A 25,357-nucleotide genomic window follows, 5' to 3' on the forward strand; every position below is an offset into this window, starting at 1 on the left:
AAAATCCTTTCAGAGAAAGAAAGAACAGCAAGTGCAAAGGTCTCAAAATGAGAATAAGTATGATGTGTTAAAGGAACAGAAAGAAAGCCAGCATTCGGAACAGAGTCAAGAGAGGAGGGTTGAAGGCAATACAGTTGGAGAGTCTTATATTTCATCATTAAGAATTTGGATTTTATTCTAAAAGAAGGGGGGGGGGAATCACAGGAGGTTTTAATTAGATTCATGCTTTTTTACAACATTCCTCTGACTACTAAGTGAAGAATGGACTGTAGCAGGGTAAGGACTGAAAGAGGGAAGGCAGTTCAAAGGCCGCTGCTGTGTCTAGAACTAGATGGGAGACGGTAGTGCTTGCATAAGGGGCTAGTGGTAAAGGTGGTAAAAAGTCAGATGTGTGATATATTTTGGAGGTTGAATAGACAAGACTGGCTAAATATTGGATTTAGAGTGTGAGTGGATTTATAATTCAGGGAGGAAAATTAGGATTTTGGTCCAAGTATGTGTGGATGTGATAGTGTCGTAGAGATGGAAAAGGCTGGGAGAATAACAGGAAAACATGAAGAGCTCTGTTTGGGACAATGTACATTTGGGATGCACATTAGACATCCCAGGGAAGTTGCTGAGGAGGTGATTGTGTGATATTGGAGTCAGGAGAATGGTCACGATTGGAACGTAAATTTGGGGGTCAGCCAAATATAGGCAATATTTGAAACCATGAGATTAGCAGAGGGTTCCAGGACATTACTGACCCTATACAATCAATAACTGGTTTTTATAAATTGACAATACATGATATTATCTACGTTCTAAAAGCTAAACCAGAAGGAACTGCCATAAATCCTTTCTTAAGGAAGCCCAGGGCCACATGGAAGCAAGATTAGTGTGTTAGATGAAAAAGCAATAGCTTGGGGTCAGATGGACCTCAGCTGAGTGCCAAAAAGTGACTTGACCTCTCTGAGCCTCAATTTCCTCATCTATAAAGTGGGAATAATAATACTTATTTCATAGGTTTATTATGGGGATGTTATCAAGATTTCAGTATGTTTAGCTTAGTGTTTGGAACATAGCAATAAGTCAATAAGTGATAGAACTCTTACATATTAGCACATTAATTCTGAGATGCAGTCTTTCACTTATATTTTCTTCCTGTAACAGAGATGCACTTTAAAACTGAGGGAATCTTAAATTTAATGAATATAGAGAGAGTAGATTTCCTGTCATTAGTTTTCTCTCACTTCCTATAGGCTCAAAATAAGTCCTGCATTATCCTTTGTAATTCTGTAGTCAGTCAACTACTGGGTAATTTTTCTTAAACCCCTTAGCCATGAAAAGATTGATTGGACTTGGCAACTACTAGTAGCCTAGTCATTCAGTACCAGGATTGGATTCTGGAACAGATTCTTTGAAAAAACATAAAGGAGGCTCCCCTTCCACACATGCCACCATGGATCCAAAAGAGCTCTGATATATGGAAAAATTTTTGGTATGAGAATCAGGAGATCAGCGGTCTAGCCCAGGTTCCTTTGGACAAATCCTTTGACCTCTTTCAGCATCCGTTTTGTATTATCACCTGATCACACAGAGTTATTCCGAGCATCCATCATATGAAATAATATATACTAAGTTATTTTAGAAAGGGCTATAAAAAGCTATATTATATTAGTGATGTTTTCAGGAATTAGAAGATTCTCCATTCCTTGGTCTTTCATAGAAACTAAACATCTTAATAGCAAAGGTTATTCTCAAAATAGCTTTTAAGTTGAGATGGATGTAGAATTGTTTCTGTAGGAAATCAACAAAGTTTGCTGGATCTACTTAATACATTGTTACACATTGGAGCCTGTCAAGACTTTCTGAAAATAGATGGGGTAAGAACAATGAACACAATCCATTAAAAAGTAACAGTATCTTCTGTGAATTTCAATGTCTTCATCTATAAAATAGAGACAAAAATACACCTACTTCATGGGAGGGATTATGAAAAATAAAGGAGATAATGCATGTAAAGCTCAGTGCCTGACACATATCAGATGCTCTATAAATGTTTGCTGATGGTTATGATGATGGCAGGAGGGTGCAGAAAAGGAAGAGAAAAAACATGACAAAGCATTTGGAAAGAGAGAATTGGTGGCCAAAATTCCAGTTAAAGTTCAGGTTGGATGGCAGAAGCAAGGTGAAGGCACAGAGTGACTTTGAATTTTAATGAGTAGGATAAACGGAATGTGAAATAGCAGAATAGACACCCCAGGGCCAACTTCACCTACTTCCACTCTGCCTTGGATGTTGTCAGAGAGAGAACCTTTCTTGTAGAGAAGAGGTTTATTTGTTACCTCTTCTTGTTACAAACCTTTGGTTTGTTTTTAGCCACTGTCTCTGAGGGGATAGATAAGGTTCTTATCCCGAAAAGACCCACAGGTGTCACATCATCCTCCTTGTCATCAAATATTCCCTGAGCATCCTCTAAATGTCTGGCTTCTGGCGACGTTAAAGTCGTGCCCTCAGCTTTTGAGAGAGAGTTTCTCGTCTCCAAGCAATTCTGGGATTTGCTGACAAATCACAGATTTAAAAACAGGATATGGAGACTCCAGACTCCCCCTACTGGTAACTGACCGGCCCCCGAATGATCAAAAATATAATTTCTAAATAAATAGTATCTTGGAACAAAAGGTTAAAAAAGAAAAAAAAAAAAAAAACCCTGAAAGATCACTTTATCGACCCTTCCCTCCCCCCAGAAAAAACACATTGTTAGGACAATGTTCAACAAATGGAGACAGACCTCTTACATATCTGATATGTGGTCCTTGGTTCTTCAACAAACCACAGAGGACAACTAGGACAGGGCTCAACCTGGGTGAGAACACCTGTCACACAGCTGAGAGCCACTAGTTCCCAGAAATCAGAGCAATCTCCCACTCACCTGGCTGAGCACTTTTTATTCAGGAGGAATGAGTGGTTTCCGTTAAGCAAACTTGACCCATTTTTAATAACTTTGAGTTATTACAAAAGTCACATGGCCTAATACACAAACACAAAAAAACAGCAAAAAAACAGTAATAAAATTTCAAACCGTTCCTTCATTACCCTATTGCCTAAAGAGGATCACTATGTTGAATTTTTATAGTCTTTCTAGATTTTCTATAGTTTTAATTAAAATGGCTTTCTCATATACTCATTTTACATTTTTTTTAACCCAGCAGCATAGTGTGAACTGGAATTTTCAACCATCAAATACTCTCCTATGTTACTATGTTTATTCTCCTCTATTACTATGTTTATTGACCACAGAGCATTCTATGTTATGAACACTCATCTTTTATATACCAGTGCATCCCAGCCAGGAGCAATATTGTCCCCCTAAGGGACGTGGAGAAAGATGAAGAGGCATTCTTAGATGACCTAACAGGTGGCTTTTGGCATTTAGTGGTCAAGAACCAGGGATGACAAACATACCACGGTATACCATGAGGAAATGTCCAGCCCCAGAGTCAGTCATCTCAGCTGAGATACATTAAACCAGTTCTGCATGATGGACTATTTTGCTCATTTCCAATTTGGGAACTATTTTAAATAGTAGCAGTGGATAACCTTACACAAAAAAGCTGATGCTCATCTTTATTTCTAAGGACACTCCCCTAGAGGGGCATTATTTGGCCAAAGGTTACGCACACTTAAGACTTTTGATACATTTTCCCACATGTCCCCCAGAAAAGTTGAACCAACCTACACCTTTGCCAGTGAAGGTATCCACCAACTGGCTGATAAGCAACACTGCACAGTGGAAGAAACAGGGATTAAACTGAATCCAGGGGCCCATTTTAACTCCCAAAATCTACAGAATCTTAAGAAAGTCACTTAATATCTTGGAGTCTCAAGCTCTTCAACTGTAAAATGGAAACAATACCTATTCTGCCCATCTCATGGGCTCTTTGTGTTGGCCAAATAATATGTGAAACTCTGTTCTGTATAAGGGACTATCTTTAATAGTGATCATGTCAGAATAGCTTCTCTATTTGGTTGGAAAAAAAGGGAGCACCAGGGGTTGCAACCTCGAATACCTCCAGGGCAGGATACAAGAGTACATTGAGCCAGGTGTAAAGACCTCAGGATTGGTGATGTATCAGGGAGTGTCGAGGATTCACAATAACTAGTGAATCTACAAATACACTAAAGACAGCAGACGCAACTCAGTTTCAAATATTTTTTTCTTTAAAAATGCAGAGCCAAGGTTGACAGAACTTCCAGTTTCTCAAAAGCAGCTACAACTTTCCAAAACCAGTTTAAACACTAAGACGACCAAACGTTCCATATCCACAGGCCATATCAGGTCCCGGGACTGATATTTTCAATTTTAATTTCAATATATATTTTCATTTTCCATCTTAAACCTTAATCAAACAAGGACTCTCACCAATCAAAATGCCTGCTGTTTTCACAGAAATGGGCGTCTGTTAGGGGTTTGTGCCAGTGTGGACAACTGTCGATTATTTGTTGGGGGAATCCCAAAAACGAAAAAGAGAGAAGAAATATTATCAGAGATGAAAAAGGTCACCGAAGGAGTTGTGGATGTCATTGTCTACCCAAGTGCTGCAGATAAAACCAAAAACCGGGGCTTTGCCTTCGTGGAGTATGAGAATCATCGGGCAGCTGCCATGGCCCGGAGGAAGCTTCTGCCAGGTTAGGACCCCTCCTCAAAGAGGAGACTTTTCCACTGCCTCAGGCTGCTGTACTCCTTAGCAAAGGAAACAGAAGCCTGTTGTTCTTTTTTTTGCTCTTTATCTCTGGTTATGTTACATTTTTTAAACTCTTGGTCTTTCTTATTTATCTCACAGTTGATTCAGTTCCCTGAAGTTTTCACAGATTGGGTTCTGAAAACTATTCACTTTATGCATTAAATCCAATGTATATTGCACAGGAGAAATCCAGAACTTGAAGTTATAGCAAACCTACACTGAATCTTTAAACTGAAGAATCTCCTTAAAAGTAAATTTATCAGTCAACAGTTATCTTTGTATATAGTTTTTGTTATCAGGCTTATTAGAAATAGGGTATATGTTATCCATTATAATGTAGAAATAATAAATATGCAAGTGATACATTATCCCAATGACAATTAAAATGACGTACTTTTATTATGACTCCCTAGTGTCTAATAATTTCTGTCTAATTTTAGGGAATAGAAATAATAGCTTTCCATAGAAAGACACCTTAGTTAGATGCTACAACCACAAGGTAGGTCCTATTTGGTCAACAGCCATAAATTCCTGGGTTTAGAAGACTCCACCAAGACACTGCCCCCCTAAGATCAACTTAGGAAAAATTGTTGAAAGTCCTGTGCTTGTTATAAAATATTTGCCAAACTTACACAAAGGTATTAAAATGAATTAATATTAAAATGATAAGTGTGTCAAGAATGGCATATTGAACACATTGGAATCAAGGATTCTCTTAAGCACTGTGGAAGTCACCAGAATCTAAAACAAAGCAAAACAGCAACAAAAACACCTACATTTATTTTTATTTTTTAAAATAAAACCAATAGGATTAGCCTTCCAGAAATTTTCAAAATTGAAACATGGCTTCTGAGCTTGGGGAATATGTTTTAATAATATTTTCATGAAGGCAGCTTAAAGTGAAAAAATATGAGATATCCCCCAAAATTGATGAATCTATTGAGAGGTGGACATTTTTTATACTCAATATATTATTAATATATTTTATACATGTGTAATAGTATTGTTATAAAACACAGCAAAGAGAAATTTTGCAAAGACTAGGGAAGATGAAATCAATATTTAAAATTTTAACAGTAAAATTTTTTTTTTTTTTTTTTTTTTTTTTGCGGTATGCGGGCCTCTCACTGCTGTGGCCTCTCCCGCTGCGGAGCACAGGCTCCGGACGCACAGGCTCAGGGGCCATGGCTCACGGGCCCAGCCGCTCCACGGCACGTGGGATCCTCTCGGACCGGGGCACGAACCCGCGTCCCCTACATCGGCAGGTGGACTCTCAACCACTGCGCCACCAGGGAAGCCCAGCAAAAATGTTTTGATCTGAGGTGGATATTTTTAATGGGGAAGCTTCCATTCACTACTTCTTCACTACCCAGTGGTCAAGTCGCCTGACTCACAGGTGCATAGAATCACTAAAACTCCCCCACGCTGCTTACCTAGCCTCTCATGACCTGAACTTAATATTTTGCTGTCCTCTTCAACATCAACAATTCTGCTTTTGAAAAGTGCCTCGTATCCTTCTTGTTCTCAAGCCATCTCTGTAGGCTAAACACATATATTCCCAACCTTGGATTATTTTTTTTCAAGGTCTCCTAAGTATTCTCCCAGCTCTGCTTTCTCTTTGATGCCCCCAGCCCCCCACCTCCCCCGCCTACTCCATCCTAAACATTACCACCAGAGTAGTGTTCCTAAAATAACATATCATCATTTCTACAAGTTCTTCCAAATAGTAGGAAGGCTGAATGATGTCACTCACTCATTAGTTCAAAAATATTCACCAACTTGCTGCTGCATATGAGATAAAGCATAAACCTCTGAGCTCGTCATTCAAGGCCTTTCACTCGGGGCCCCAGTTCTTTTCAAACATAATTGGACCTTCTTTTTCACAATAAACACCCTCCTTTCTATCAGGACAAACTCAGTGTCCTAGACAACACCATGCTCGTTTTTTGTATCCTTTATTTCAGAGGCTGTATCCCCCCCTAGAATGACCTGCCCCTCCCCGTCTCTACTGACTCATGGCATTCAAAGCCCCAGCTTAGCCACCACTTCACTGAGAAACCAGCTTCCACTATTCCAACCCACATTAATCATTTTCCTCCTTCATTACCTGTAAAAACAGATATGTATAATCATTTGGGGGATGGGGGAGGATGGCAGTGAAAGAGGGTCCAAAATGGGAGAAAGAGTTTTCAGCAGCCAGACAATCAGTGTTCCTAGGGAATTAAAACTTCCCGTCAGCTTCCCTTCTTCAAAGAAAACAGTACATTGACCCACAGAAAGAGCTTCTGTCTTTACCTGAGTTGAACTGACTAGACCGGGCAAGGCTGAGCAGCTAGGCGGCAAGAATTCTCAAGCACTGTGCTATGCTTCCACCCAAGATCCTGAGTTCTCCCTATGGATTCTCTGGCCAGGACGCAGCAATATATAAGCTGCCTCACTCTCCCCAGGCATTTTCTCATCCTCATCATAATGTGAGGCAGCCCCCACCTCTTTGCTTGTTTCCCTTTAAGTTGGCCTCAGCTGGTTGAGTTTCAGTCCGCTGGAGTTTAGTCAGACTGCCTCATCAGCAGAATAAGAGGCAGTGAATAAGCCAGCCAAAGCAAACTGCTTCCTTTCTACTGAAGCCTGAGAGTAAAATCTATTACCCATTTGGACATCTACTTATGACCTCACCATAGATTAAGCAACAACACATGATTTCAGTAATGGGCAATCCTCTGGAGACCCCAGTTTGAAAGGACAAGGAGAGCTTTAAGAAACGTGATAAGCAAGGACCACAAGAAGCTTTTCCTTCTTCATTGATCCAGGCTTGGAGACAGAGAGAAAATTGTGGTCTAAAGTGGTATATTGCCTCCCACCATCTACCTCCTCAAACAGTGGAAGCTCCCTCTTGACATTGCATCTTTACTGAGGTGTAGTAGAACAAAGTTGATGCATCCAGTTCAGGCATTATCAAAGCATTCTAAGGATGCTCTGAAAAAAATTTCCAACAGCGGTTTGCAATTTTAGCCTCCATCAGAATCACCTGGAGGGCTCGTTAAGGCATAGATTGCTGGGGCCCCCAACCCCAGAGTTCCTGATTCAGTAGGTGTAGTATGGGGTCTGATCATTTGCATTTATAACAAGTTCCCAGGATGCAACTGCCCCTGAGACCACAAGTTTGAGATCTGATCATCTAAATCAAGGGTGGTCCATGCTGGGCTACAAATTTGAATCATCTGAAGAGGTTTTTAAACAATACCAGTGCCCAAATCAACCTCTAATCAATTGAATCTGCTTCTCTGGGGGGCGGTGTTGGAGCACTGATATTTTAAGTTTTCCAGATAATTCTGTTGTGTAGCCAAATTTTGTGATCCACTGCTAGGTCTGTCAACTAATGACACTAGTCACTCACCTGCATGGGAAATAAATAGGAACACCTGGGGAACCACTCAGTATAGAAACATTTATTGTGTCTACAATGTACTTTGCTTTCTTCTAAATGACAAGGTTCTAAAAAAAATCATACCTAATTTGAGTGAGTGACACTATTCACATTGGACAATGCATATTCTGAGGAAACTATACATCCCCCAAAATAGATAAACAATACTCAAGAGGAATGTATGTTATTGAATTATCATTTAAAAGCGATAAATTAAGTCCCTTCTCTTTTTTTAAAGTTTTAAATAGGTGGGTTTTTAAAATTTTTTATTGCTGTATAGTTGCTTTACAATGTTGTGTTAGTTTCTGCTGTACAGCAAAGTGAATTAGCTATATGTATACATATATCCCCTCCTTTTTGGATTTCCTTCCCATTTAAATCACCACAGAGCACTGAGTAGAGTTCCCTGTGCTGTACAGTAGGTTCTCATTAGTTATCTATTTTACACATAGTAGTGTATATATGTCAATCCCAATCTCCCAGTTCATCCCACCCACCCTTTCCCCCTTTTGTGTCCATACATTTGTGCTCTACGTCTATGTCTCTATTTCTGCTTTGCATATAGGTTCATCTGTAACATTTTCCTAGATTCCTCATATATGCGTTAATGCATCACCTTCTTTTGTCTTCACAACAACCCTGAGAAGCAGGTACTTTTATTATCCCCATTTTGCAGATGAGGAAACTGATGCTTAGAAAGGTTTTTTTCCTAGCCAGGATCATTAATCTGATATTTGAACTTGTCTGACTTCAAAGCTCAGTTCACAAATCACTTTCCAACACTGACTTTCACAGGGATGTTTATGGAAATCACTGCTCCCTGCACCTTCTCTCACTTCTATCCACTTTAACCTTTTCCATATCTTCAGGCCTGTGAGTGACTTACCGTGGTCCCCGTCTGGGAAGGCAAAAGCCAATGGGCTAGAACAGTGTTCTCAATTTTGGCTGAATTAACTGAGGTGCTTTTTAAAATCCTAAGGCCTAGACCACTTAAATCAGAATTGGAAAAGAGGGTCCAGAGGTCAGTGATGAGCCAATTCCCAGGGGAAAATCAAAAACACTGATTTGTAATATTTTTGGATTTCCATACTATTAACACTCCCATTGTGGTTCATTTCAAGCCACCAAGGTGACATCAATTGACTCACAAAATTCTGAAAATTTAAGTCTATTCTTGCAGGTAGAAAGGACCTGAGTCCAGCACACCCAGTGGAACCCATATTTCTGTAAGCTCTTCTACTATGGGACCAAGATTGAGAACCACTGAGCTACAGAAACCAGAGTCACCTAGGAGCCTTAGGGTTTTGGGGATAAGACCCTTAGCAAAGTCTGTGTAAAGCATAGAAAGGAAGGGAATGGAAGAAAAAGGAAAGGAAATGTAGAAGGGGAGTGGAAGGGAGGGGGGAAAGAGAGTGATGGAGAAAACTATCCTCTGGGCTGCAAGGCAGAACAAGGTAGCCAGCCAACTGGGATAGCAGGAGCCAGCCTCCTGCTAACTCACTGGGATTCACTAACTCATTAGGATGCGTCTATCCTTTGTTTGAGTTTTAGAATGTCAATGCCACAGATGCTTTCACTGACTGTTTTTTAAGGAATAAAAAGATGCATTTTGATTAAAAATACTTGCCTCTTGTGTAATAATTAAACATTTCCAATCAAATTAAAAAATTGAGTTGACCCTCACCCTCCTCTCATCACTTCAACATGGATCTGTACTGTGTAGGGGTACAGGGGTTGAGTAACAAAAAACAAAAGGAAGCAGTGGAGAAGTGAAATAAATCTGGGTAAGGTAGCCTCTCAAAAGCTCATTTCCTCTTCTGTAAAATTGGGAAAGTCATTCCCCTCCCCACAAAGTTACTGTGAGAAGGAACTGAGAGAATATGGGAAACATGCAGTAGAGTGCAAGACACTCAATAAATTGCAGTTATATAGGAATACAAATATATATATAGTCATGGATAACAGCTACCCTTTCAAGATGAGTTCAATTTCCCATCATAGACTCTTCATTGCTCTTTGTCTTAATTTGGGAAATAATAATAACTTTTTCTCCAGATTTCTGAGTTGTCTATGTTCTGATAAAGTGAGAATTAGGAGGGAATATAGTTGATCAGAGCTCTGACCGAGTGTAAGTGACCGAAAACAAGCTAGGGGTACCTGAGCCCTACCCCCCCTTCACATGCACCATTTTTGGACAGCTCAGTGGTGGCACCTAGTCACACAGATTCCAACTGCAGCAGATATACTTCCTAATGACCTTTCTAATGCTTCAGGAAGCCAGACTCTATGTCTGAGCCCTAAATCCGTTCTTTTTCTTTCTTCCATTTTTGCCATCTCCAATGACTACCTTCACCCTGTGAGAACTAGGACCCAAACGTGACCACTGCTGCCTCATTTCTGTTCCATTTCAAACCACGTTCTAGTTCCATTTATACCCTATCATTATAATAAGCCACTTGTCATACAGAACTCCCTTCTAGCCAGGTCTTATTTGAAATGTCTCTTAAAAACAATAATCACCTCTTTTAATATTAGTCTTCTTGCTCAATCAAGACTTCAAGGTTCAATTTAAAAGTCCGTTAGTATGAACAGAGATGATGTCTTAATTTCTATATAATTAATCGTACTTGTGATCCTTCTCAACAGGAAGAATTCAGTTATGGGGACATCCTATTGCAGTAGACTGGGCAGAACCAGAAGTAGAAGTTGATGAAGACACAATGTCTTCCGTGAAAATCCTATATGTAAGAAACCTAATGCTGTCTACCTCTGAAGAGATGATTGAGAAAGAATTCAACAATATTAAACCAGGTAGGACATACCAGACAACATTACTTTTTCAAAACATACTTTAAAAACTCTTATGCTTGTGATAACATCCTGTATCTTTTTTTTTTTTAATTATTTATTTATTTTTGGCTGTGTTGGGTCTTCGTCTCTGTGCAAGGGCTTTCTCCAGTTGCAGCGAGCGGGGGCCACTCTTCATCACGGTGCGCGGGCCTCTCATTGTCGCGGCCTCTCTTGTTGCGGAGCACAGGCTCCAGATGCGCAGGCTCAGTAGTTGTGGCTCACGGGCTTAGTTGCTCTGCGGCATGTGGGATCTTCCCAGACCAGGGCTCAAACCCGTGTCCCCTGCATTGGCAGGCAGATTCCCAACCACTGTGCCAGCAGGGAAGCCCAACTTCCTGTATCTTTAAATAAGATAGCTTTCACTTATTCTCATAATTGCATAGACTACTAAAACTATATTCCTACCTTTGGATTAGAAAATAGGGACCTAAAGTCCTATAACATTTATCGATATTATAATTATACATGTTTCTGTGTGATTACTTAATGAATACATATTTCCTTCATTAAACTATAAATTCCATGAGTTCTTTTTGTTTCTATTGTCTCCTCAGCTCCTGTCTGTGTGCCTGGGACTTAGTAGATGCTCAATAAATATTAACTGTGTTAATAAATGCATGGCTATAACTATAGATCTAATGCAGGTTCCTCAACCTCAGTATTCTTGACATTTTTGGCCAGATAATTCTTGGCTGTGGGGACCTGTCCTGTGCAGTCCATGGTGTAATAACAAAAAATGTCTCTGGACATTTTTATAATTTTTAAAAAAATATCTCTAGACATTTTTGTGCCTGGGAAGGCAAATTGCCCCCAGTTGAGAACCACTGGTCTAATGGAATATGATTGTGACTTTAGGTACATAAGTAAGGAGGTGACAACTTGTTCTCGGAAACTAATTTGGGTGAAGAGAAAGCAAAAAGGAAGGTGGAGAAGAATAATTACTGTTCATTTTGTCAATACTTTTCATTATCAATTTTAAGCCATGAGATCGACTCCTTATCTCTTTTTTTCTCATGTAGAAACTGCAACACTGAGACAAGTAAAACATTTTAAGAAACAATGTCCAAAGAAGCATTTCCCAAAGCCAGTTCTGCATAACATTAATTTTATAAAATGTTAATGATAAAAGGGGTCCATGGTCAAATAAGTTTGTTAACACCAGATTCAGCAAAATTAAAGGTTTGTTTGCTTGTGGGACTTATCAGAGTCCTTCACCTTCGAATTTGCTTTGAAAGTCTCCAAAAGAAGCATTGTAGGATAACTCACTTCCCAATTTGGGGGCCATGGATCCCATTTTTTGGCAGATCGCCTTCTGGTATTAGCATGCTTTGGAGCATATTAGTCTAAGTGTATCACTGTGGTGACATCTTTCCATAAATGAGAATTTCTCAGGCAGTAACTCTCTAGATTGTTGATAAGCATGGGCCATGATGCCATCATCTTAAAACTGCCTGAGGATATTCACTTCACATAGTCATGTTGCCTGTTTCCAACTCTGGTTGCTCTGTCAGTTATAATAGAATAAACTGATAATTAATTCTAAAGGTAATTAGTAAGGTTATCATTTCTCCCTTTTTAAAGATTCATCATAGATTTGCCTTTTTCCAGCCTTCAGGAACTCTGCCTTCCCTGCTACTTTAGTATAACGGTGTGGCTCAACAACCCTATGATGTAGGGTACCTTACTACTTCCATTATTTTAAAGATAAGAAAACCAGGACCCAGAGCAGATAAGTAGCTTGCCCAGGGTCATACAACCAGCATACAACCAGCAAGTGGCAGATTCCGGACTTGAATCCAGGTCTGGTTAACAGCATGTTCTTAACAACTTTAGGACCCTGTGCTCTGTGCTTATTCCATTCACTCACTCATTCATTCACCTGTCATTGCTTCAGTGGCTCATGGGTGCCAGGCACAGTGGGAGGAGCTAACAGGTATGATGTGTGTGTGTGGAAGGAGTTTAAGATGCTCCAGAAGAATAACAGCAATGGCAGCCTAACTCCCGAGGTGTAGAGAAGACTCATGTTTAGGAGAAGTGACGTATAATTGGAGATCTGAAAGTTGATGCAGTTATGAGCATAACAACTGATCTGCGAATGTATAAGCATTGCTCCACCATGACTTTAAGTTGATTTTCTTCCTTCCCATAGTGAATAATACTTCTTATTTTTATGTAATTAAAACATTACTCCTTGAAGCAAGTCAGAAAGAGAAAAACAAATACTGTATGCTAACACCTATATATGGAATCTAAAAAAAATGGATCTGATGAACCTTGGGACAGGACAGGAATAAAGACACAGATGTAGAGAATGAACTTGAGGACACCGGGAATGGGGAAAGGGTAAGCTGGGACAAAGTGAGAAAGTGGCATGGACATATATACACTACCAAATGTAAAACAGATAGCTAGTGGGAAGCATCTGCATAGCACAGGAAGATCAGCTTGGTGCTTTGTGACCACCTAGAGGGGTGGGAGGGAGGCACAAGAGGGAAGGGATATGGAGATATATGTATATGTATAGCTGATTCACTTTGTTATACAGCAGAAACTAACACAACATTGTAAAGCAATTATACTACAATAAAGATGTTAAAAAATTACTCTTTTTAGGGGGGAAAGGCTGGAATGAGAAACTACTAAAAGGCTGCTTCATTTCATAGACACTGGCTATCAGCTTTCCCAGTCTGTGTGTTGAAGATAGACAAGTGTCCAGGCCCTTTTAAGTATAATGAAAATAATAAATGCCAGGTGTCTCTTCCTCTCTCTCTCTCTCTCTCTCTCTCTCTGAGGCTGGTGGGACAACTCTCAGGGCTCTATAACGATGTGTGGCTGCTTCTTGGCACTCTGCAGAAGAAAATGAATTGCAAAGGGTGGACTACTAGCAGACATCTGCTGTATTGGGAAAGAAAAAGTCAGAGCTAACCAGTTTCCTTTCCAGTGGAAAGGATGTGTTTATACTTACCTAGAAAAATTTGAGAAACAGAAAAATAACTCTTTAAAAATTCTATTGAAGGTTTGGATCCCTTGGAGGATCCTGAATATTCCTTGCAAATATTTATCAATTAATTATTTTAACCCTGATTAACCTGAAAATATTATATCGGTACTCAGACAAATAAATGACAATCAGAACAAAAACTGGGTCCTGAAAATGTATGTTCTTCCCCAGTGTAGCCTAAAGGTATCTGCTGAAATTCCAATTATAGTCATTCTATAAAATCTGATTTTCCTAAAGGGGTTTACCTTCAGAATCACCTGGAGGGCTTGTTAAAACAGATTGCTGGCCCCACCCCTTGAGTTTCACATTCAGTACGTCTCGGGTGGGGCCCAAGCACTTGCATTTCCATTAAGTTCTAGGTGAAGCTGATACTGCAGGTCTGGGGACCACACTTTGGGCACCACGACCCTCTGAAAGTCTCCCCTTAGTATTGCAGACGTGTTTGTCTTCAGGTAATTGATGTGTCTCTGACAAGTTGGTAATGAACAGAGTAACTGTTTCCCAGTTCTCTGCATTATGAGTCTTACAGATGACCACTGGTATTTTATTGTCTCACCCTCTGCCAAATGAGGATCAATCAATAATCAAACTCCTATGCACAAAGGAGGAACATATTAAAATAAGCCATATGTTGGATACTACTGTAGAGAATACCAGCTTTTATGATAAAAACTCTCACTTTCTAATTTGTCTTCTTTATGAGGTTAAATTTTTACATCTTAAGATTTCTAGGACTTCCCTGGTGGTGCAGTGGTTAAGAATCCGCCTGCCAATGCAGGGGACACGGGTTCTATCCCTGGTCTGGGAATATCCCACATGCCGCAGAGCAACTAAGCCCATGCGCCACAACTACTGAGCCTGTGTGCCACAACTATTGAGCCCACATGCCATAACTACTGAAGCCCATGTACCTAGAGTCCACGCTCCGCAACAAGAAAACCCACTGCAGTGAGAAGTCCATGCACCGCAATGAAGAGTAGCCCCTGCTCGCCTCAACTAGAGAAAGCCTGTGCACAGCAACAAAAACCCACACAGCCAAAAATAAATAAATAAATAAATAAAATAAAGTTAAAGAAAAAAAAAAGATTTCCAAAAGCATGTGTAGCTGGACATTACTGTTCAAAAATGCAAGCTGATTTCAATATCTACAAACAGAATTTGAGAACATCAAAATCCATTATCATCTGAAGTGCCACCTAACTAATGTGAATGATAGGAGTTGGAGTGTGAACTGACTGATAATATTTGCTCATCCTCTGTGCCCAGGTCCCACTCGGTTTCAGTGCCTGGGGGCCCCAGAGGGCCCTACTCAGTTTCAGCCCCTGTGTACAAAACACTAGGTAGGAACTAGGGTAAAGACAATACCAAAATGCCTCTGGGAGCTAACAGTGGAGCCTGGGTGGAGGATGGCACTGGAGAATGAATGGCGCAAACACTGGAAAGGTAAAGGTCCTCATTGGCCCACTTTTTACTTAATTTCCAAGATAAGTCATAAGGTTAAGTCACAATAATTACCCCACTTGACACTGAAGGAATAAAGGGACCAGGTTAGAAGTTCAGTTAATCACATGTCCTATGGTTCATGGTCTCAAATACCTTTATTTATTTTCAGCTTAGCCAGACCATTTTGCTCTGTACAACCACTATCATAAGAAGTCATGGGTTGAATGCTGAGGGGTGAGAGAAGAGAAGTACTGCAATATTTTTAAATTATCCTTCCATTAGAACCCTACCATTATTGCAAAGGAAGACAGTTTATAGTCATTGAACCACATGATAGAGTAGAAGCCTAATTGCCTTTGTGACCTTGAACCTAAGAGGGTAGATAACTGAACTTTGACAGGGAGAGGGGAAAAGGAGGACTTCTCTCCTCTCTTCTGATCCTCCCTGGCATGGGGTCCCATCCTAGGTTGTCTCTGGAAACTAAAGATAGTAGAAAACCTGTTCTCTCAAGATACACCCAAGAGACTATAACTAAAAGGTGGTAATTTACATGCTAAACTAACAGGTTAATGTTAAACAAGTTTCCATCTTACCTTCACTCTAGGCAAAAGTTCTATTTTTAAAATTGAGTAAGCAACATTTCATAATAAAATGTAAAATATAAAGCTCAACCATCTCAGTAGAACTTTATTTTTACACATTACCATCAACATATTCAGCAATCCCTCTACATAAAAATAGGATAGTTTGATTTGTTATTTTTTTATTACACGAATAATATAAACAAGCCTTGTTAATATTTGTAGAATACTGGAGAATATAAATTAAAATATCAAAGTCCCCTTTCTTCTCCCCAAATTTCTCCCCATTCCTGAAGTAACCCCTACTAATGGTCTGATATTTATCCTTCCAGTTCTCTTTCTGTGTGTGTGTGTATTCATATTTATGTGCACATGTATGTCGGTTGGGATTTTTAAAAACATAAATGCTATGATATTATACTTATTATTTTGTAAATTTTTAAATTTGACAACAGGCTCTGAATCTTTCCATGTATATATAGACCTATTTGTTCTCTTTAAAGACTCCTTAGTGCTATTTAATAAGAATATACCAAATTTAATCACTCATGAAATTGGACATTGTTTTATTTTTGCTGTTTCAACTGACTGGTATAATTAATACCCTTATGCATGATCTTTTTGTATATGTGTGAATGCTTCTTGTAAAAGAGATATCTCAAGGTAGAATTAGTAGATATCTACATTGTTTCCAACTTTTAGATATTTTGAACAGCATCATAAGGAACTATCTTGGTTTTCAGATGTTCTTTCACAAACTATTTTTTGTTTGTTTGTTTTGATCAAGAGAGTATGAGATAAGCAGATGGGAGATCTGAGTTCTAGTTCCTAGCTATGTGAACTCAGAAATCTCGCATACCTTATCAGAACCTTACATTCCAAATCATTAAGTTAAAAATAAATAAATTAAGGTAAAATGAATTAAAAATTAAATTATTACTAAAGTCTCTCCTAACTCTAACACTTTTTATTATATAAATCAAAAGAGACAAGGTATTTTTCTGGGGAAAAAGCCATAAAATTTAAAAAGGTAATTACCTAAATATATATTGATAATATGACCAATAATTGAGTTCAACTCAACAATATTTTACCATGTTTAAGTTACTATCTTTTATATTATATAATATACAAGATACCGTTCCTACCCTCAAAGATCTTATAATCTAGGAAGTGGAAACACAAATCCACAACTAATTACAATAAGGCAGAATATAAGTATTATTTAAAAATTAGAAAAAAATCTTCTGTTGAATGTGCAGAATTTTAAACCTGGACACAAGAAATATTTTCAATGACCTCCTTACTTAAATAGAGTCTCCAAAAATAAAAAAAAAGGATAAAATATTCTTGGAAGCTAAATGCTTAAATATATCATGTTCAATGCTATCTCAGGTTTGCTAATGGGACTACTTACAATCTGCTTCCAGGTGCTGTGGAGAGGGTAAAGAAAATCCGAGACTATGCTTTCGTGCACTTCACTAACAGAGAAGATGCGGTAGAGGCTATGAAAGCTTTAAATGGGAAGGTAATGTAGGACCAAGAAAAAATATGTACAGGTTACATCAAAGTTTGGTGTGGAAGTTTTATTCAAGGGAACAGTCCTGCAAGTCCTTCTCACTCAGCCTTCCTCCATCTCTGACATGGCTGCCTCAATCCAGCTAAGATGAACAAAAGAGAAGTGATGGAAAATACAGTGGAGATGTGGTTCATATGTCCAATTCTTTCTCTAATTTTGGCTGATTTGGACATGTCATTGGCCCTCAATTTCTTTAGAAGGAGAGAGTCGGAGTGGATTATCCCAAGGTGTTTTTCCCAATTCCAGTTTTCTCTATTTCAAAGAAACTATCACCTTTGTAGTGCAGGATTTTGGAGGCTGATAATCTAAAAAGATGTCAAGGTTATCATTTTGCCCTCAGAGTTTGATCTTCCAAACTCTGGAAGCCTTAGAATCTCTTCACCTTGCCAAGAGTAAGGTCTGGGGAAAACTCAAATACTATATCCTTACTTCTAATTTGTATATAGAAACCAATACAATATTTACTTATTACTCCAATAAACATTAAAAGGCTTTTGTAGACCACTTATCATGCTAAATAAAGTCTGGGATACAAAAAGGATCAAACCAAAGATGTTTATCAAAGGGCTAAAAGTCAGCTGGAAGATTAAGACAAGTATGCAGAACTTTTGCAAAGTCCAGCCAGGTAAGCTTTGTTTAGGAAAAAAAAAAAAAAGAAGTGGTGAGAATGTTCAAAGAAAAGAGGAGTGGGTCATAAAGAATCAGAAAATCTTCATGGATACGAGAAGATAATATTTAAGAGAAGCCTTGAAAGTTGGGCAGAATTCCAAAAGAAAAAACATGGAAAAGGAAAGGTAGTCTCAGAGGCACAGAATTTGGAAAGAGCGAGATATGATTGGAGGACAGTAAAAGTAGTTTGCTTTGCTATGAACCTAATGCACATAGGGCTGTTCCACCTGCCAGACTTGCATCAGTCAGCCCTAATAGGAGACAGTTGGCAAAGGGACTAATTACAAACATGTGAGTGTGGGGTAGGGGAATTAAAAGAGTGCAGGAAACTGGGGCTCACCCACTCCTGAACCCAAGGGGACAAGGGGCTACAGAAGGAACAGGAAATCTAAAGGAGACAGGATTCTAAAGAGCAGGTCTCTGAGAAAAGTAATGAACTTTGGCCAGTGGACACATCCAGGCCAAGGCGACCTCTCAGAGAGAGAGCCAAGAGAAGAAATGGCTTGAACTCACTGTTTTCTCTCCCTCCAACCTCCTGCCAGGCCTCTCCACTGGCCAAATCCAATCATAATCCAGAAAGCCCAAGACCCTGAAGAGGATGCCATGCAGAACACCCTCCCGGAGCTGGGAGGCTGGAGACCAGTGGGAAGTGGATCTGGATGGCAAATAAATGGTCTCCCAGCACAGGCCCTTCAGACACAGTGGGGCCTGGGCTTATGAGCCTACAGAAGTGTTTGAATCCTGGTGGGCGGTGGCGGGGGTGAGGGGGGAAGTACTGACTCCAAAACACAAAAAGAAAACTGCAGAGCAAAAATTAATGTATATTTAAATGCATATCTATGAAGCAAAACATTATTTCTTCTTCATTGATGATTATATTTATTATCAAAACAATTATTACTTTGAAAACAGTTTGTAGATTAGTTTCTCAATTTGAAAACATTCTTGAGGTATATATGATGCTTACTGAGACGGGATCATCATAAATTAAATGCTAAATAATTACATTGGAATAATCACAATGGAAAAGTATTCAAATTGTTTCCAATTTTTGTAGCTAATATATTTAGAGCTAGATATTTTTATAGCAATGTATACATGTATTATGTAGTTAAATACATATTCAGTGTAATTATAAATATATATACTAAATATTATAATAATATTTAACTATAATGTGGTATGGGAAAATCAAAAGTAAGTTTGCCTAGGAACTATGAAGGTTTATAAATATACATATGGATATTTATATTTAATTTATTAGACAAGGTGAGGCTTTGAAGTTTTTCTGTGCAGTGGAGTAATGATCATGTTAACAATTTAGGGAAATTAACCTCTTAAGAATTGAAGTTTCATAAAGTAGAGTGAGAGATGTAATTGGAACTAGTTAAAAAACTATTATAGTCGCTCAAATGGGAAGAAATAAGGGCTTGAATAAGGGTGGGAATGGTATGTAGGAGAGAGCTCTATACACGACTATGGAGGGGTGAATTCAAAGGATCAAGCAATTGATTGTATATAGCAGTGAGAAATCAAGATGAGCCATTATAGGTTTTCAATATAAGAGACCAGAAGAAGGTTGATAGGGAAGTCAAGAAGAGAAACCTATTTGGAAAGAAAGGGGATGAATTGAAGTTTGCACGTGATTATTCACTTATTCTGTAAATACTTGTGAATGTCTATGACGTGAAAGGAATTTTGCTGGGCTTGTGGCTATACAGGTTAATAAGATATTGTCCTAGATCTTGAAACGTCTAAACCAAATAAGTGAAATACAGTACTGGGTTTAAAACACGGTTAGAGGGCAGAGTAATGCAGAACAAAATCTATTACAGTAAGATATTTGACTTTGCAGTTAAAATATTAAAAACATCTCTTGATATGGAAGTTCCTATAAGCAGAGACCTATCTGGGTATCATCTTCTTCAAGACAGGACCGAAGACAAAGAATTACATCCAAGGTCACCCCATTTCTTTAATACTCCAAATTTGTTTCTTCTAATTACATCAACATAAATATAATAGAGTTGAATATGAGCTGAATTCTATCTCTCAGTGTGGTCCATCTAACATATTTGATACTGACTCCTGCTACTAAAAAGTAAGGTAGATACATGTAACTAGGAACAAGAGGCTGACCAAAATGATCAGGATGAAGCACAAATTTTGTCCAGCAGACTTCAGTGATGCAGGAACCACTGAATCACTCATGAAATCATGAGCTGCTGTGAAAGGGAGTTTTTGCAGGAACACTTTACATCATTTCTTTTCTTTATAACAAACGACATTCTTATTTGAAAGAAGCCACCAACTGTTTCCTCAAAACACCTTGTCCCTTTGATAAGAAATTCACCAATCTATCAAGTATTTGTTGAGAGCTATCTTTATCTTTTGTGTATGCAAGCAGCACATAAAAGCAAGTCACACTTGTAGATCTACACACAGCCATTATCTTCAATATCTGGATCTGGTTACAAAATGTCAGAAACTTGTGTCAGAAAAAAACCACTTCAACAATTCTTGAGGACAAGTTTTAAGTAGTGCCCGACTTGAGAAACTTCAGTACTGCCCTGCCATCCCTGTTTGTTAGTTCCCAGATGTTTAGCAGATCAAAAGGTTGCTTCATAAGGAAGCACCTACAGAGAACAATGCAGTGCCCTCAATGATTCCTCTTTCTTAAGCAGGGCCCCACTTTTAAGCCTCACTTCTCTTCCAGTAAAAATTCATCTATTGCGTAGCTGCACCAAGAAGTAAGACACGTACCTGGCTGGCAGCTGGAAAGGCCTGATATGCTGCCCATGCCAAGGTGTTAACAATTGGTAAGATCTTTTATTGGTTTCCTTTTATCTTCATTACACTGTGCTAGGTACTGGAGATTATATTCCATCCATAATTAACCTAAAATTTCTTAGAATAATTATATAAATAGGTAATTAAAAAATATATATCACATATAAATATTACATAATTCTCCGTCTCAGTAACTGTATTCACTTAATAAATTTGTAACTAATATGTCAATGGACAGTGGTCAATTTTTCACTGTCAAACCTGTTGATAGATTATATGCAATTTACCAACAAACCACTCAGAGAAAACTCAGCTGGCACACAAAACAAGAACCTATGAAAAGATAAGATACATATGTCAATGGAAAAAACTTGCACAATCTAATAGTTGAGAATTACGTCTTCTTCTGTGGATATTCTGAGGACTTCAAGCCCAGGAGACAGCCTCTCAGATAGCTCTAAGGGATTGCTCTGAAGAGGAAAGAGAAGAGCCAGGATATGTAGGAGATTTTGCAACAAAGACAGGTAGTTGGAACACCAAAAGATTACTGTTAGTTAAAGAAAGCCAGATATCTCAAGTTAAGGAATTTAGCACTTTCTATGTATAGGAAGATGCAAGAGTCTGTGCTCATTGAAATCATTCCTTTGATATGCATCTCAGTGCTCTGGGGCCAGTATCCTGTGTTTTCACATCCTGAGTTTCCTCAGGATCACAGTTGGGGGAGTATGTAATGTGATGGCTCAATGGCTGCAACATCCTTTGTTTACTGATATGAGAGGCGATATTTTTCATCCACACCTATAAGTGAAACAGTCAGTAAACACAGCAGCAACTAGACTAACACTTAGAAGGAGACATGTTACTAGGACTCAGCCACACCTGGTTGTCTTCATATCTTTTCACATTGCTTTTTCCTTGCTGTCTAAAACAGGTGCTGGATGGGTCCCCCATCGAAGTGACCCTAGCCAAACCAGTGGACAAGGATAGTTATGTTAGGTACACCCGAGGAACAGGTGGAAGGGGCACCATGCTTCAAGGAGAGTACACCTACTCCTTGGGTCATGTTTATGATCCCACCACAGCCTACCTTGGAGCTCCTGTCTTCTATGCCCCCCAAGCCTACACAGCAATTCCCAGCCTTCATTTCCCAGCCACCAAAGGACATCTTGGCAACAGGGCCATTATCAGAGCCCCTTCTGTTAGAGGTAACATTAATCAGCTCTTGTCTTAGAAAAAAACTCTGCGATTTCAAATGCTTTGTATTGCAATAGCCCTAGACAAATTGGACGGGTCCACTGGGAGACAAGAATTGGAAAATTGTTTATTGAAAATCAAATATTATATCAATAGTTTTCCTTCCATATGAATCTTTTTTCACATTACAACTGGTTATTGAAAAAACTTGGTCAGAACATGGTATAAATGAGTCTGATGTACACATTTGATCTTTGCATGGGCCCATAAAATGTGTACAAACTAAAACTCGGGTCCACAATTATTAGTTTCTTCCTTATCACTGTACTACCATATTGAAGTCATGTGACTCATTACAAAACTTCCAACTGAGAGCAGTATGGTTCAGTGGAAACCAGTTACCTCAAATATCAAGACACATGAGTATTGGATAGTGAGTCAGTGCCACCGCATCCATATATAAATCACAATTCATCATAAATATATTTAACAGATATATGAGATGCTCTCATCTGACCTCTCCTAAGAAATATGTTCTATGCCTTCTAAAAAGCCACATTACTAAGGAAATCAACTTTTTTCTCCAGGATATCAGGAAACAAATAGTAAAGTCCAAATAGAAAAATAAAAAACAAACAAAAAAAAATGCAACCTCAATCTTACTGCCAAACAACAAATCTTCCTGCTGAATCCTGGGAGAATTCCAAATGTTCAAGCAGTTTTCTGAGCTCAGTTATTTCAAAAAATGTAAAAGATAAGGAAAGCATGTTTTATTTTCAAGAAACTGTTTTGTCTCTACCTAATGGGATCCTTCGGAGTGGTTCTGCTAGGAACCAATGCCTACGGAATCTCAGATCTGTCTGCCAAATATGACACCAGTCTGAGCAATTCAACAGCAAACTGTGTACTTAATTCTATTCTTGGGTTTGACTAGAAGAAAAGGGGCATGTCCAGATTACTGTGAAAACAATTATCTTACTGTGTTTTACTATTTTTCAGGAGAACTGAATTGACCACATCCTAGGAACTCTAGTCTTCAACAGCCTTAAAATTTCCATACTCATAATACTCTACCCAAAATTTTAATGTAAAAGAAATCTTCAGGATTTCCTTCATGATGATCTGTCTATAGGTTTGATAATTATGTCATTAAAACATTGTACATTTATAATCTAAAATCACATCATTAAATAATCCCTACATTAAGTATAAGTTATCAACCAGTTGTAATGTAGGAAAAAAACAAACTTCACTCCAAGGGAAAAAATACCTGTCTTATAACAAGAAAGAAATCAATGAATGATATTCATGGATGAAGGGTAATCAATTTAATTTTTTATCTCTTTATGCCACCAATAGAAAATCAAAGTAGCAATGTGGCAAAACAAAAAATCAAAAGGAATCTATTAATGAAACTCAATGGAAATTTAAGCCTCACATTGATAGAATATAAGAGAGAAAATGGTGAGTTTTAAAACACATTTTCTAAATGTTGGTTTTCCAGCAGGCCATCATGAATGGGATATTAGAGAAACTAGAATTCATTTCTAATTTACTGATCAAAGACAAAAAGGCAAGACTTATTTTAATACATGTGGTCATATTATGCTGGGTTGTTTTCATAAATACCTTCCCAACATTTATTAGTCTACAGAAAAACATCAACGAAAGGTTAACTGAAGAGAGAAATTGCAAAATTTCTCTGTACCAAAGTTTTAAAGTTGCATGTGTACTTACCCATAGCTTTGATAGTATTGCTTTCTTCCACAGACAGTTAAAAAGAAAAAAAAAAAAGACACCTGTGGTGAACCCTATTCTATGTTGAGTTTCATTACATTAGAATCCTGGAGTTTTCTATCCATCTTCAGGGAAATAATCAATGTGACTTGGGCTAACTTTTCCATTACAGTAAGATTCAGGGTGATTTTCTGGTGGTTTGATTCGGTTTAATGCCTTCTTACATTCCTAGAAATTTACATGAATGTACCTGTAGGGGCTGCGGGAGTGAGAGGACTGGGCGGCCGTGGCTATTTGGCTTACACAGGCCTGGGTCGAGGATACCAGGTCAAAGGAGACAAGAGAGAAGACAAACTCTATGATCTTTTGCCTGGGATGGAGCTCACCCCAATGAATCCTGTCACTTTAAAACCCCAAGGAATTAAACTTGCTCCACAGGTAGGTAATGTTATTCCAGAGATAACTTGGATAATTTGTATAAGTTGGGCCAAAGACCATCATTTACCATTCATCAAAGGATTTGACTTGATCCCTACTTCAGCTGTTGTCTTGTTTTGTTTTGTTTTATTAAATAGATACAGTGGCCAATCAACATAATGTACTGTGAGAGAAAAGTGGGTGTTGAGTATAATTGTTTCACTTTAGTCTCTTTTTTTTAAATTATGAAATTTGACATCTTAAGTAATCTTCCACTGAAATGCAAGGATCCTGAGCACTACCGAGAATTATCAACCAATACCTTAAATGAGAATAAAATGAAGCAAGGCTGGTTGGCAAATGAAGAGCACTCATGACAGGGAATGAATAGATCATTTAGAACATCTTTTCTTGGAAGCACTGTGTCTAAGAGAAAACACTGTGCTATCTCTGGTGTATCATTACTCATATTAACTATAAGATGCCATCAGCCATATTGAATCAAGTCATCTACAATGACTGTATTTGGGCAGTAACATTAAGGTAAATTTTTTGCTTTCACTTCACAATTCTAAGTTTCCATGTTTCTGCATGAGGCTATGATTTTATTATCGGAAAATTAAAAGTTATAAAAGTTGTTCCAGTATGGAAACTGAATGACAGGGTTAAAAATAAAACAAAACAGGATCTGTGTTAACCCTTACACTGTCCCCTCTGGACGTGTAGTACATGCTGGACTCTCTGCAGAGACACTTTGGCTGAATAATCAATATCCAGTTGTTCAGAGTGACAGTTTGCATATCCTAAAGGAAAATTCCCAACTCCCACCCCAAAGGTATAAGCCCCAAATTTATATGAGTAGCCTTATGATTGCAATCAAGTAGAAAACTTGATTTTCTAAAATCTCATCTTGAGTGGGTTTTTTTCTTTGTTTTTGGTGTATTA

The 25,357-nt window shown here is 38.4% G+C and overlaps 1 protein-coding gene across 2 annotated transcripts in view; it reads left to right on the forward strand.

Annotated features, from left to right (window-relative positions):
* A1CF (APOBEC1 complementation factor) overlaps positions 1-25,357 on the forward strand; it is a gene marked incomplete at both ends in the record, with an annotated part of 51,152 nt that overhangs the window by 19,262 nt on the left and 6,533 nt on the right. Inside the window, 5 exons of one of the 2 annotated variants that reach the window (XM_079706461.1) lie at positions 4,433-4,671; positions 10,798-10,962; positions 17,457-17,554; positions 21,996-22,269; positions 24,228-24,433. In XM_079706461.1, the coding sequence (XP_079562587.1) occupies positions 4,433-4,671; positions 10,798-10,962; positions 17,457-17,554; positions 21,996-22,269; positions 24,228-24,433 (982 nt within the window). The remainder of the gene's footprint in view (positions 1-4,432; positions 4,672-10,797; positions 10,963-17,456; positions 17,555-21,995; positions 22,270-24,227; positions 24,434-25,357) is intronic. The other variant, XM_079706462.1, reaches the window with a different exon arrangement.

This window comes from Hyperoodon ampullatus (genome assembly GCF_949752795.1).
Source record: "Hyperoodon ampullatus genome assembly, chromosome: 1".
In the NCBI taxonomy this organism is placed as follows: Eukaryota; Metazoa; Chordata; class Mammalia; order Artiodactyla; family Ziphiidae; genus Hyperoodon; species Hyperoodon ampullatus.